We start from the raw sequence: 12,951 nt of genomic DNA on the forward strand, positions 1-12,951 counted from the left end.
GAAAATATCAGCCTGTTGATAAAGAAAACACGTTAGTATTAAGGTTAATATAACATTATGTTAGATAGATAGCTTTATTGTCATTCAGCAGATACATAAAATGCTAATGTTAATATGTTAAATACATTCTGTTCTGACTAGTGATTCCACTGGCTTTAGGACAATAAGGACTTTTGAATTATGTCCACTGAATCTGTCTATTTGGCAGTTAGGCACTTCCTTCCAAGAAGAGCGAGGTCATTAGTCAGTCATAACCACACTCCATGTTAACAGCTTATTGTTTTTACCCTGGGACTGAATACATGTCAGGCATTATGCATCGGTAGAGAGTTTGTCTTTGTCAGAGGGCTGAACATGGATTTCTGCCTTGTGAATTGCAGCGTCATACTGGTCTTTTGGAGCTCTCTTGAAGAAACCACACTGGAGGAGGGCAAGGGTGATGATGAATCATTATGGGTGACAAAATGAATTATTATTTGTGAGAGACTGTATAGCCAACTTAATACCCTCCCATCCACACAGGAGAACTGCAATTCAAGTGGCTGTCAGCTTATAAAAGTGCAACACCAGAGAAACTTAATTGCCACGGTCTTACCTTCCAGAGTATAAACACTAGCAATGCTAACATCAGGATGCCAGCGAGAACAGCCACAAGGATGATCCACCAGGGAGCTCCTCCGTACTGGGCAACCTTATTTTCTGGGAACACTGTCAATCTCACCTACAATTACCAATGAAAATATTGGATACAACAACGATCAAGTGATTAATAACCAAAAATTACTTTGATATTATGTATTTACGTCTATTCATTTATGTTGGTAGTTTGCAGACATGGACGGATTATTGGGCCACTCACTCACCTGAGTCTCAGCATTTCTCATGATCATATTTTTTGCAGGGTTGTCTAGCCTGAGTGAGGCTTTCACTATAATATCAATATAGTTCAGTGAAGCATAGTTCTGTTTAAAGACAAAGACAGTCAATCAGTTCAAACGGTCATAAGAAATCATGAGATTAATCTCTGGTGGTGCAAAAATGTTGTAAATGTACCTCCAGGAACGTTGAATTCCATAATCGCGCTCTCAATGCAATCACTGCTGTACTATCCAAGCCCTGTAGGGGGCACTTGATAACCACACATTTGGCATCATATCCATTCCCACACATCTGAGGGAAAAGAACAAGTATTATAGAATATTCTGGCCACCATATATTTTTTAAATACTTACTGATACAATGTAGATGCCAAAAACTCACCAAAACTTTGTGCTTTCTTTTGTCCAGCAGTAAAGATATTTTACTGTTAGATGATTTTCTTCCTCCAACTTCACGCTTGGTTCTGGATGAGGATGACTCCTGAAAACACATAATTTCCCATTTACTCTAATCTAGTCCAATATTGATCATATTCACATATTGGCCACTTTGCTCTCACATCAAGCTCAGGGGGTGTAGAACTCCAATCCCAGAGCATGATGCAAAATGGTCACTGAGTGAATATAGCCCATTGAGCAGAGTACATTTGGTTTGCTTATTAGAAGATGTGACTTAAAGGTAGGGTAAGTGATATGTTCTGATGTAATAATTGTTCAGTAACAGTGGTCTCCCGTGTCTCTAGTTCTTTAATAAACAGAAAATACTTTTTTAGGTAGGTGACACATTTTCAGTCAATCAGGAGAGTGTACCCATTTATCAGCTTCTATTTGTCATCACTTCCAATTTTACTTGTATCTGTATCCTGACTGAGTACTCTATCCTGATTGGATAAAATAGGTATCCCGACCTGAAAATGCATTCAGTTCAGTTCAGTTTTATTTTGGTCATAGAATGACATTACATGTATTCATTTCATCATGTTTTTTTTGTTTTTTTTACAACTTTTTTTTTTTACAAGACCAAAAAGGTTTAGGCTGAAGCCAATGGCTTTTTTTTCTATCCTTTAGACATAAGCAGACTTTGAGAAAAAAAGATATATAACTACAAACAAGGAGGGACATAAAACAAACAAAAAAAATAAACGAAATGAGCAAAAAAATAAAAGAGAAAGACACGACAGGGGAAGACAAATTTGGTCACACAGAATCCAGAGCCGCACGTAAGAAGAAATGTTATTTGTACGGTTATACCATTACTTTATCATCATCATAATTATGTACTAATATATGGTTAGGATATGATTAATAGATACACTAGATTATAATAATGTTCTATACTTATCTATTATTTTAGATTTATACATTCTTTTAAATGTATAAAAAAAAAAAAAATCTGTTTCATAAATAGCTGGAGAGACATGGAAACTCCTGTTACTGAACAAACACTTTATAGAGCTTACCACTTACCCTACCTTTAAACTTTTGCATGATTTAGCATCAACAAGAATGGACAAAGGATCTACCTCTATGACTGTGAGGGGGTTGATCTCAGACTCAGGAGAGCATGGGACCTCCTCCAGGCCTGTTGTGCTGATCTTCACCAGATAGAGGAGCCATTTCCCATCTACATTCTCCTTGGGCCACTGAATGTTAAGTGATGCTGTGCCAAAAGAAGTCAAAGGCTTCCCCAAATTGTTTATCTGGGGGAATATTCAAAATAGAAGGTGCTAGTTATATTATACATTCAACCACCTTAAATCCTGTAACAGTACTAGTGGTTGCTGAAGGAGGATTGTTGTAACTACTAGAGAATTATTAAAGAAGGTGGCGTTTACCCTGAACTCGTAGTTTATCAAACTGCCGATCTCATCTTCTGTCTTCATGGCACTCTCACCCTTCACAGCACCCCCAAAATATACCTGGGCAGGCCTTGCTACCCTGTTGGAAAACACACACAATTCTTCAGTATACACATATGTGATGACTGATGATTCCAACTAACAATTACATTTATGTAAGTAATTGAGTAAGACAGGACATACCCAGTGACTGACAGCGACAGCTCAATTACTATCTTGACCTTTGCTCTCACAATGGCAATTTCTTCCTGTGTACTGGTCCTAATAGAAGGAATTATCATTCATAAGTATGAAATAATAATTGTTGTTGATGATCACACACACACATGCATTGGCAGTTTATACTTACGTTTGTAAATGCAATAGGATGTCGATCTCGGTAGTTTCGAGAGAGATATCCACAGTGCTTAAGAGAATGTAAAACGTAGCCTAAAGACAAAACAAATAAATCATTAAACATGGCTAAAATATATATGATCACACTATAATGAGCAGATGAATGACTGCTACCATACCTCTAAGTCTCTCTTGAGTGGATTCGCCAGGTCACACCAAGCTTGAGAGCCATTCTGGTTAGCAAGACAGATTATTTGTCTGTCCCTCTGAAAAAAGAGCATGGTGCAATGTTAAGAAGTATGGAGTGTCACTGCATTGTTTACTGTTGTTTTGTTTTGTTTTGTTTTGTTGTTTACCATTTTCTGTGAGCGAACTCCAGAATAGGAAAGTGCCTCTGGAAAGGTCCCCACTAACTTAGCCTCATGAGCATCGTCTCCATGGCGGTTCGTCACAATAACCTCCAGTGCAATGTCTTTTTTCTCGTCATTCAAATAGAACACAGGGAGCCTGTCCTCACTGCAGATAAACAAACATGAAATGTAAAAAATAAAATAAAAAGTACTCTACCAACATTGAGTGCAACTGAACTGTGTGCAATCTGGGTTTGAAAGTCTGATTAAATGTGGAAAACAGCATTCTCCAGACATAAAAACACATGATGATATCATACCGCTGCATGTCTGCAACTCTCAGTTCTTTTCTCTATGCTTCAAAGTTTTCAAATTTGTATTTGATTCATCTGTGGCAATTAATTGTTTGTACTCACATGGGTAACGGAAGGAAAACATCTTGATTGTGTTTTTTGTAACAGAATTTGTACTGCAACTGCAAGTTACTTTGGCAAATATTATCACTTCCACATCCCTCCTTCAGGAAGTTAACCTGCAACAATAGCAGAATCAAACATGATAATTTGATAGACCACGTAAATTCTTTCAATTCAATTTGATTCAATAACAATTCGCAATAATCGGAGTAGCTGGAATGTTTACCTCTGAGACATCTTTGCTAGGTTGAGAGGAATCTAAGATAGGTATAAGCTGAGGAAGTGTGTCCTGTCTCTTCTGACGCTTTGTACCCACAATTCTCACAGCCACCTCAATGGGAATGCCCCGCAGTTTGTCCTTAATGTTATCCTGTGCAAAGCAGAAACTATAATGGTTACATATGGAATAATCATTCATTTTTTAAGTAAATGACACAGGAAAGTTGTCTGTATTTGTACTGACAAATTTACCATAGTCTGTCCTATGTAATAATCATAACTTCTCAAACAGTACTATCATAATTTACTGGCTCTGCATAGAGTTTAACAACTGCCAATCTCTCAAATAGACATTCACTACTCTGTAAATTCATCAGTGTTAATAACTCAGTTACGCTGAAAAGGTGATACTGTCTACGCCAGACTGAGTTGCCTTGCCAGACCAGGGCTGGGCCGATTGGTGCCCCACAATTTCAGGGGCAGTGAAATCGAATCACAACCAATTGACACCAATTGGTCTGTCTATGTCCGAAGATGAGCCGTGCACACATGCCCCTTTTGCACCGGGTTGAACGAGTTCGGTTCTTTTTTCCCGCCTAATATTGAACCAGTTCAGAGTGTTTCCACTGACAACCAAAATAACTGAATTGGAACCAAAAATCCAAGATTTTAGAACGGAACCAGTTCTAGAATCAAAGTTATTTTGATGGAAAAGGGGCCAGTGTGACACACACATGCGCGCGCACACACACAGACACACATATGCGCGTGCGCACACACACACACACACACACACACACACACACACACACACACACACACACACACACACACACACACACACACACACACACACAAAACCAAACAGGGGTGAAAACACAATCTTCGGCTGTCAGAGAATATTGATTTTTCTGCGTAGCTCAAACTGCCACTTTCTCACTAGTGGGTGTGGAATGAATGGCCTAGCTTCATGACCAGCTTACCTGAAGTTTGACTTTGATTGTGATGCATGGTCTCTTTTTCTGGCCACGTAGTTCCATGGTACCAGTGGATTGATAGTCTTGGTCAGTGCGGGACTTGTTCATGAACACAACTCTGGATAGAAGCCCTTGTTTCCTTCGATCCCCCTCTGCCTCCATAGAATAACCGATGACTGTTAAGGTGGGGAAAGTGTGCATGAGAAAAGAAAAGACTTTCCGCTGACTTCAATATGGGAGAATATTACTTATGTCATCTCACTCACTCAGTCTTGGGCTGTAGGATGGAGTGTTTGCTTTGTAGGAGAAGCATGCCTCCACAGTGAAGCTATGAATAAGAAATGCTTTATTAATAATCAGTTATAAAACATGTTGATGTGTATGCAATGCCTCAAGGACCATTTTAATACATACCAAATACTGTTACCGCAGGTTTTCTTTGTGAGGTCTATTTCCCTTGGGTTTATTTTGACATCCATCTTGATGCTTATAACTGGCCTTGCTCTGAGAGAGAAAAAAGTGGTTGCATGAAATTTCTGAATTAACCTATGGTTTAATAAGTATAAGAATTAACATAAATAACAATTACCTGAATATCAAAGCTGTGTCTGACAGAGAACCTACAGCCAGATCTGGATAAGAGTTACCATCTAAGTCCAAGTTCCCTGCTAGAGAATATCCAAACAATCTGATGTTGTTTTGTCCTGCTGAAAGGATCTGTAATGAAGCCAGCGTAATACAAGTTTGAATGATTATTTCATTCTCCTGGACAGCAAGTGATGTTGAACTTTGGTGGAAAAACATATATCTTCCTAGCTAAATAAAGTAGCCTTATCAGTTATTTCTGTGCTCCCCATTCAATCTTATTGTATTGCAAAACAGTTCAACATTTTTACCACTTAAACACACAAAGATAATTGTATTCACGTTACACGTATAATTACCCTTTGAATTAGAGCATCAATAAGCTATACAAATGTTCTACCAAAGCCCATCACTGGCACTTGATGTCTCGATGGAACAGGATCTGATCACAGATCTGTGATTGTCATGACAAATGCTACGTCTTGAGCAGAAAGGGTTAAAATGCCCAGTCGCTTACTCGCTACACACTAACACTGACGAAGGCCTGAGTGCCGAAACGCGTCTGTTTGGACTACTGTTGCGGATCGTAACCATTATTGAAAAAGATGGTGTAACTCCAAAGGTGGGCGAGATATCAAAAATAGTTGCTCATTTGGATGGCAAGGTAACTGCACAACTTATCTACAAAGAAAGTTACACGTGATTATGTGCAAAGCTTAGTAACACAAACCTGTGCAGGCTTAGTGTTGATTCCTTGGGCAGAGCCGTGATAAATGTAAACCTGTCCTTCCCCTGCATTGTCATAGGGAGCTCCAACAGCAATGTCTACAAAAGAGAAACCAGTTGAAGCAATATTATCTTACCTACATAATTATACATAGAAAGAAGCACAAAAACGAAAGAAGGGAGCCCTGCAGTACCTGGATATGAGTCCTGATTGGTGTCTCCAATGTTCTCCACTGCCAGTCCAAACATTGAATTTTTTGTTCCATTGAGGCGGATGGGAGTGATCTTGTCCCACTTTCCTTCCTGGTTGATGTAGACATAAACAGCTCCTCCAACATCTCCGTCCTTCATGAAGAACTGAGGAGCTCCCACGACTATATCTTCCCATCTAAAACACAATTAACAGAAGGAATTGTTGAATCTGGGTGTGGTGAAGGCACACAGTAAAACATTTCCGGACGTTAATGTGCAGATATAATATAACATAAGAAATGTCACATACCCATCTGAATTCAGGTCAACTACAGTCACATCATATCCGAAGGAGGATGCCAGCCCTGAGCCCTTCAGAATGTACTCTGCATGCAGTTTGGTAGAGGCCTGACTCTCTTTCCTAAACAGCACCACAGCACCAAAGTGATCGAATCTGGGAGCCCCAGCCACTATCGTTAATCCATGATGCTTGCTGATGCTGTATCCCGAATCAAGAGAAAATCCTAAAGCATAGGAGATACATTTTTATGTTCAGAATGCATTTTCTTTTAGATACATAAAATGGATGAACATGAATAAATTAAGATCATCATCAAGGTCATTTCACAAGTTATAAGTTCTTATGAAAAGAGGAACAAATGTGTAAGTAAACTTTGATTAAATAACATAATGAAAAATATGTGAGTTAACCACCATGGAGAGGGGTTGTTAAGAAGTAAATGTAAGGTTTAAGGCATAAATCCAAAGGTTACAACTTACAAACCTAAATAACTATTGGTTGACACATCTAGAGATCACCCCCCTTTGCAGGTCAACAGTAAGGGACTGTTGACCTGCAAAGGGGGGTGATTCTCATGGCGGTTGGCAGATTAAAAGCTCCTAAACAGGATATCTGAGTAGAACAACACATAGCTGACATTAAGCATATGTAAACCAGGCTCCCGAACCGAAACCCACCTAGGTAGCTGTTGGCAGGCACACGCAGTGGATCAGCGTCTGAAGGGTTCTCGTCCAGAACTTCATAAGGACCATCATCATAAAATCCCATTTCCAGCAAAGTGTTGTTCTTCTGCTCTGCTCTTACCATGCCTGAAGTGGAAATTGAAGAAGAGTACATTATACGGTATGTTCAAATTAAGAAATTTGTAGAAGTTATGTAAATAGCGCTATAATTGCATTGTATGTAGTCATAGCACGTTATAGTACATATGTATAGAATAGTATAGTATATATGTATAGTTTATATGTATATGTATATATGTATTACCGGTATATAGATATTCCACTGTTACGTTCTTAGCTTACGCATGTTTCATGATAAATGCTTTTTTTATGTGATGTATTCCCATGCTTTTTTGTTCTTGCTTAATGTAAGTCGCTCTGGATTAAGAGCGTCTGCTAAATGCCTAAATTGTAAATTGTAAGAAATGGGGGAATATTGATTATGGCAGGATACTACTATATCCAAAACAGATTTTAACTATAAGCTACTTTCTGAAAATTTCAGCAAATGTTTTGAAAATAGCTTCAAATAGCCTTAAATATCTCTAAACTCACAATCTGTCAGGAAAATGCTGGCCTATAATGACAAGCTCAAAACAGGGATGCCATGCCAAGTTGTTAAAAAGTTTAATACGTGAAAAATAATTTGCGTTAAACACATTATTCAGACACAGAAACAAAATATTATGACTTAATAAGATAATGTTTGCTATGCTCTGTTATGTTGGCCTCTAGTTGACTGTGTAATTCCAAAAGACATGCAAAGGAATGCATATAAGGTCTTAATTTCAACGAATAGCGTAGCATTGACTAATGCACCTACATCTGTCAGATTCTGACAGGAATTTCATTTCACCCTGGGTATAAATTAGTACCGGATTTGTCAGCTAGAATGAAAACCAACAGTACTCTGGATTCAAGCCTAGTTCTCCCCTGCATATAGAAAATAGACTGCTGGGATGCAGTGTTGTTTTCGTCGACTAAAACTAAGACGAAAAATGTTCGTCGACTACCATTTTCCACTGACGAAAACCAAATCAGTCATTACGACGGCATCAAGGCCCGACAAAATACATTTTAGTCGACTAAATCAACTGTATATTTAGTCGACTAAAATCTTATGATATTTAGTCGAGTAAAACTAGACTAACACTAAAACATTCCAGGTGACTAAAATGTGACTAAAACTAAATGGATAATATTCAAGAGACTATGACTAAAACTAAAATCAAAATTTGCTGCCAAAAACAACACTGCTGGGATGCAGGCAGAGCTACTGAAATGCAATTGAGAACCATTGGTTCAAATGCATTAGCAATGTTAATTTTAAGTTACGAGATAAGATATTACCTTTCCAGTTGTAAGCTCCTGGTGCTCCAAACAGTACATAATGGTAGTCCTTGGTAAAGGTGGCAGCCAGGCCCTGCTGGCAGGATCCAAAGCGCTCATGACCTCTGGCTCTGCCCTCACAGAACTTCCAGTTACCTCCGTCCTCATCAGAAGAAGTGTCGATGGTCAGGTCCTGGCTCAGAACATAGCAGCGCCCGGTGATGTCACGGGACTCTTGCGACGTGTTCACAAACAAACGCCTCTGGTAGCGATGAGCGCACGTCTGCAGTCACAAAAATGAAACCGCGCCACAGTTCATATCCAACATTCTGTGTTTGAATAGCCCTGGTCCATGGCTGTGACAAAAGCCATAATAAACAGCTGCAACAAAGATCTCTCTAAATGTGTGACAGCATTACTTACTACAATCTTCCCCCCGGGTCCCTGGCTCTGAACTGTCACGCCCATCCATTGGTTCTCCTTGTACTCATTCCGTTCATCCTCTATGAACATTCACCAACCAAGTTATTGTTACAGTACTTTAGCATGAAATCAGTTTCAAATTAATAATGACAATTATGTATGACCCACTCCATAATAAGCCTCAAGATTTTTAAAGAGGATAGAGTCAAACAGCTCACCTTCATTGTCAAACTGAACACGTTCACAGTCATTGGATTGTGTTATTAAACATTTATACAGGCCTCCTGTAATGTTGGATTTCTGCTTGCCCAGAGATCTGGCTCTCGGGGCCCCAATCAATAGCCTATAGAGGGGGAAATATATATATTTAAAATACATTAATATGCAATGCATGAAAGGTTTCTACACAAGTTGGTCCTTTTACAACAGTCTTTAAAAGAATAAAACAATGCAATCAGCCCCTTAACTATCGAAAGTTACCTAATATTGCAGAAATGTCACATTACAGACCTGCTTTTGCATAGCATACCTACTATGAAAAACAAAAGGCCCTTGGTTTTCATAGAACAGTGGTTTTCAAAGTGGGGTCTGGGCATTGAGGGTCAGCTATGAGTGATCAGCCATTATGAAAGCCATTTTTTGATAATAAGAGACAAAACAGAACACTGCGTTGTATAACAGTAGACTACTGTACTGTGCATTCTGCTTTGGGCAAGAGAGCATTGGAGCAGGCAATCTAATTTGGAGCATGTTCAATAATGGGATTGTTCTGTACAACATTAGCTCACTAACCACATATTGCTAACACCCACACTTTCTCTGAGAGCCTTAACACGCATAAAGAGACGCATGTGTTACAGGGTTGGTTAAAGTGAATGGCCACTCTAGGTATAAATCTTTGACAACACTTCTCGTTATTAAGTTGCAAGTAATGTATGGGAAGGACACGGTAGTCAGATAGTTTGATTTAAAAAAAATCCTTCGTAAATGGTTTTAGGATGTGGTTTGTACTTAGCACTTAAGAAAATGAAAAACAATTTCAGTTGTAAAAAGAAGTAAACAGAAAGCTCATTGTTGGGCAGCCTCAAAGAGGGAGGGAGGGAGAGAAAGAGGGCACCAAAAAGTGTCTGGGTCACATTTTCTAGTCTGGACAGTTAGAGCCACAGCCCATACTAAGAAAGCATGTGAAAACAGTATTAGATGAACTGCAATGCAGTGAATGAACACTTTAATATGAATGTTTTGGGGAAAATAAATTATTTTACAAACTTCCACAAAGACATAAGGAAGTTTCTTTGCAATATGAAGAACCGTGAGAGGTCTAACATGTGAGAATGTGAGAATGTTCTCAAAGGACAGGGAAGGGATCCTCTCCACCCTCTTCCTTTTTTAGACAGTATGGTACTATGGTTCCATAGTCCCTTTCCTACATGTGCTATTGATCTCTGCACTGTAGTTCTACATTTGCTAAAGAAGAGTGCTCCAGAGGAGGTCCTTTGTGAGGTTGTGCCTACAATTCTTCCCTCCCTTCAATCCACAGCTGGTGAAATGCAAATAGAAAATAGCAGTCAATTGAGAGGTTTTAAACACAATGTCAAAGTGCAGCCACTAGCTGTGAAGAGATTTTGCCAAGCATGTTTTGTATAGTCTATCGTTTAACTTTAGACTAGAGTCTACATTAGATGAAAACTAGAAATCAAATTAGATCAAAGCCTTATATGTAGTGACAAAAATAAAACCACATACACATTCTTCCAGAGAGGATGGGGCCACATTATTCGTGCTATTTACATCACACTCAAAACTTAAAGTCAAGAAAAGCAATATCCATAGGATCACTTGCAACAGTCAGGGAAAAAAAGCACATAATGTGCAGAGCTTATAACTCAGCAACACATACAACTTAACAGGAAGGATTCTCAGTACAGTGACAGTTGTAGAATTTAGCGAGTCTGTGAAGAGCAACAGTAACATTTACATGCAATACTCCAGCCCTTTGCATCCAAAGTCTGGCAAATACATGGACAAGCTGTTGAGTTTGGAAGGAGGCTAACTAGACTAAACACAGGCCAGTACTTGTTATCCCAGATCAATTATGTTGTCTACACTGCCAACAACGTGATACATGGTAGGACATATGCCCACTATGACAAGCAAAAATAGACAATCTAGAATCTCACAAGTCTTGCAATGTGATGCATTGAGAGCTTGTAGATCTGCTATTTTTGGCAGGCGTTGACACTAGGGGTTGCCCACCTGCCCCTGGCAGGTAAATACAACTTTGGGGCAGGTGGAGTCTGCTTTCAGGTTGCCCGACCAGGCGACTGCTCTTTTGAGAGGGGACACAACCATCTACTGTATGAACACAACACAAAATATAAAACACCTGAACGTGGCCAGAGTGCTCTGCCTTCTGGTCTGTGAAATGAAAATAAGAGCACTGTTTACCTATGATGTGCTGTTTTCACTGTTACTACACTTAAAAATATTAAATATCAAGTGTGAACCCATAGTCATTCATAGCTACTGTGTGTAGGTATTTGGCATAAAAATTTAGGTACATTTTAATCGTACAGCCTAGTGAACGGTAATTCAAACTTGACCTATCATTTTATAATGGACTTTTTTCTTTTTTTACTTTTCGGGCAAGTGGGCAAATAGGACATGACCTGTACTTGCCCACCGGGCAAGTGCCTCTGAGACCTTAGTGTCAACCTTTTTTCTCTCTTTATTTTGTATTATTATTTAATTTAGCCCAACATTGGAATGTCACGGTTTGTTAATCTATTCTAAACTAACAATAATTATCAGACACTAAATTATGGATGTCACTTAACTATTCAAATCAATGATCAATCAACATTCTTGCATGGACTATTCTCTGTTATCTGTTACTTAGAGAGCAACAGTCACTCCAATAACCTGATTCAGGTTTAAGGGGATACAGAAATGATGCCACCCCATGCAGTGTGTCTGTCATTGCTGTGTAAATGAGAATGGCTATAGTAGTATAGTGTCCATACAGTGACCTCACCGGTCTTTGTTAACAGATGTGGTCCAACGTTCCCACAGCTGTGCACTCAAAGCCACCAGACCCCTGCAGCTGTTCTAACTGATTCAGTTTACACACACACATTGTTTTGTACTGACCTTTGACTGCCTTGTTACATCAATAAAGGAATTACTTGCACATTCTAAAAGCACACGGCCGTAGTTTACTAATTCACCTGCAGTAATTTAGCAAAAAATACACAGTCAGTTGATGGTGTGACACACTAATACTGTGCATGGAATCTTGACTGAAAATCGACAGTTCTCTCAACCTTCAATCTCTCAGGTTACACGTGCACAGATGGCCTGGCATGTCTAGTCAAATAACCATTTCTCTGGTTTCATTGGGAAGACATCATAACCACATGCATCACTGACTCAACAGCCTATTCACCGAAGAGGTATCCAATTCATTGTTTCCAAGAGGGCACATTTTGGTCAATAATGTGGCATAACGTGGTTCATTCCTTGTCTTCCAAGTTCCAAGACGCATCAATGATTTGTCATTGATTATAATTGACAGCATAAAGTCCTCTTTTGCTTCCAATAATAATCAAATTATATGTACAGGGAAACATGGGAAATAT

The 12,951-nt window shown here is 39.0% G+C and overlaps 1 protein-coding gene across 2 annotated transcripts in view; it reads right to left on the bottom strand.

Annotated features, from left to right (window-relative positions):
* itga6a (integrin, alpha 6a) overlaps positions 1-12,951 on the bottom strand; it is a 50,180-nt gene that overhangs the window by 363 nt on the left and 36,866 nt on the right. For both annotated transcript variants that reach the window (XM_083776221.1, XM_083776220.1), the window contains exons 2-25: positions 9,532-9,656; positions 9,314-9,393; positions 8,912-9,173; positions 7,517-7,648; positions 6,849-7,062; positions 6,541-6,734; positions 6,351-6,445; positions 5,625-5,752; positions 5,450-5,539; positions 5,302-5,363; positions 5,042-5,211; positions 4,066-4,209; positions 3,840-3,955; positions 3,430-3,589; positions 3,253-3,339; positions 3,087-3,166; positions 2,921-2,998; positions 2,714-2,816; positions 2,402-2,578; positions 1,261-1,359; positions 1,054-1,170; positions 864-962; positions 596-721; positions 288-420 (exon numbers count right to left, since the gene is read on the bottom strand). In XM_083776221.1, the coding sequence (XP_083632347.1) occupies positions 313-420; positions 596-721; positions 864-962; positions 1,054-1,170; positions 1,261-1,359; positions 2,402-2,578; positions 2,714-2,816; positions 2,921-2,998; positions 3,087-3,166; positions 3,253-3,339; positions 3,430-3,589; positions 3,840-3,955; positions 4,066-4,209; positions 5,042-5,211; positions 5,302-5,363; positions 5,450-5,539; positions 5,625-5,752; positions 6,351-6,445; positions 6,541-6,734; positions 6,849-7,062; positions 7,517-7,648; positions 8,912-9,173; positions 9,314-9,358 (2,886 nt within the window). In that variant the 5' untranslated portion in view covers positions 9,359-9,393; positions 9,532-9,656 and the 3' untranslated portion in view covers positions 288-312. The remainder of the gene's footprint in view (positions 1-287; positions 421-595; positions 722-863; positions 963-1,053; positions 1,171-1,260; positions 1,360-2,401; positions 2,579-2,713; positions 2,817-2,920; positions 2,999-3,086; positions 3,167-3,252; positions 3,340-3,429; positions 3,590-3,839; positions 3,956-4,065; positions 4,210-5,041; positions 5,212-5,301; positions 5,364-5,449; positions 5,540-5,624; positions 5,753-6,350; positions 6,446-6,540; positions 6,735-6,848; positions 7,063-7,516; positions 7,649-8,911; positions 9,174-9,313; positions 9,394-9,531; positions 9,657-12,951) is intronic.

This window comes from Protomyctophum parallelum, assembly GCF_964188405.1.
Source record: "Protomyctophum parallelum genome assembly, chromosome: 11".
Classification (NCBI taxonomy): Eukaryota; Metazoa; Chordata; class Actinopteri; order Myctophiformes; family Myctophidae; genus Protomyctophum; species Protomyctophum parallelum.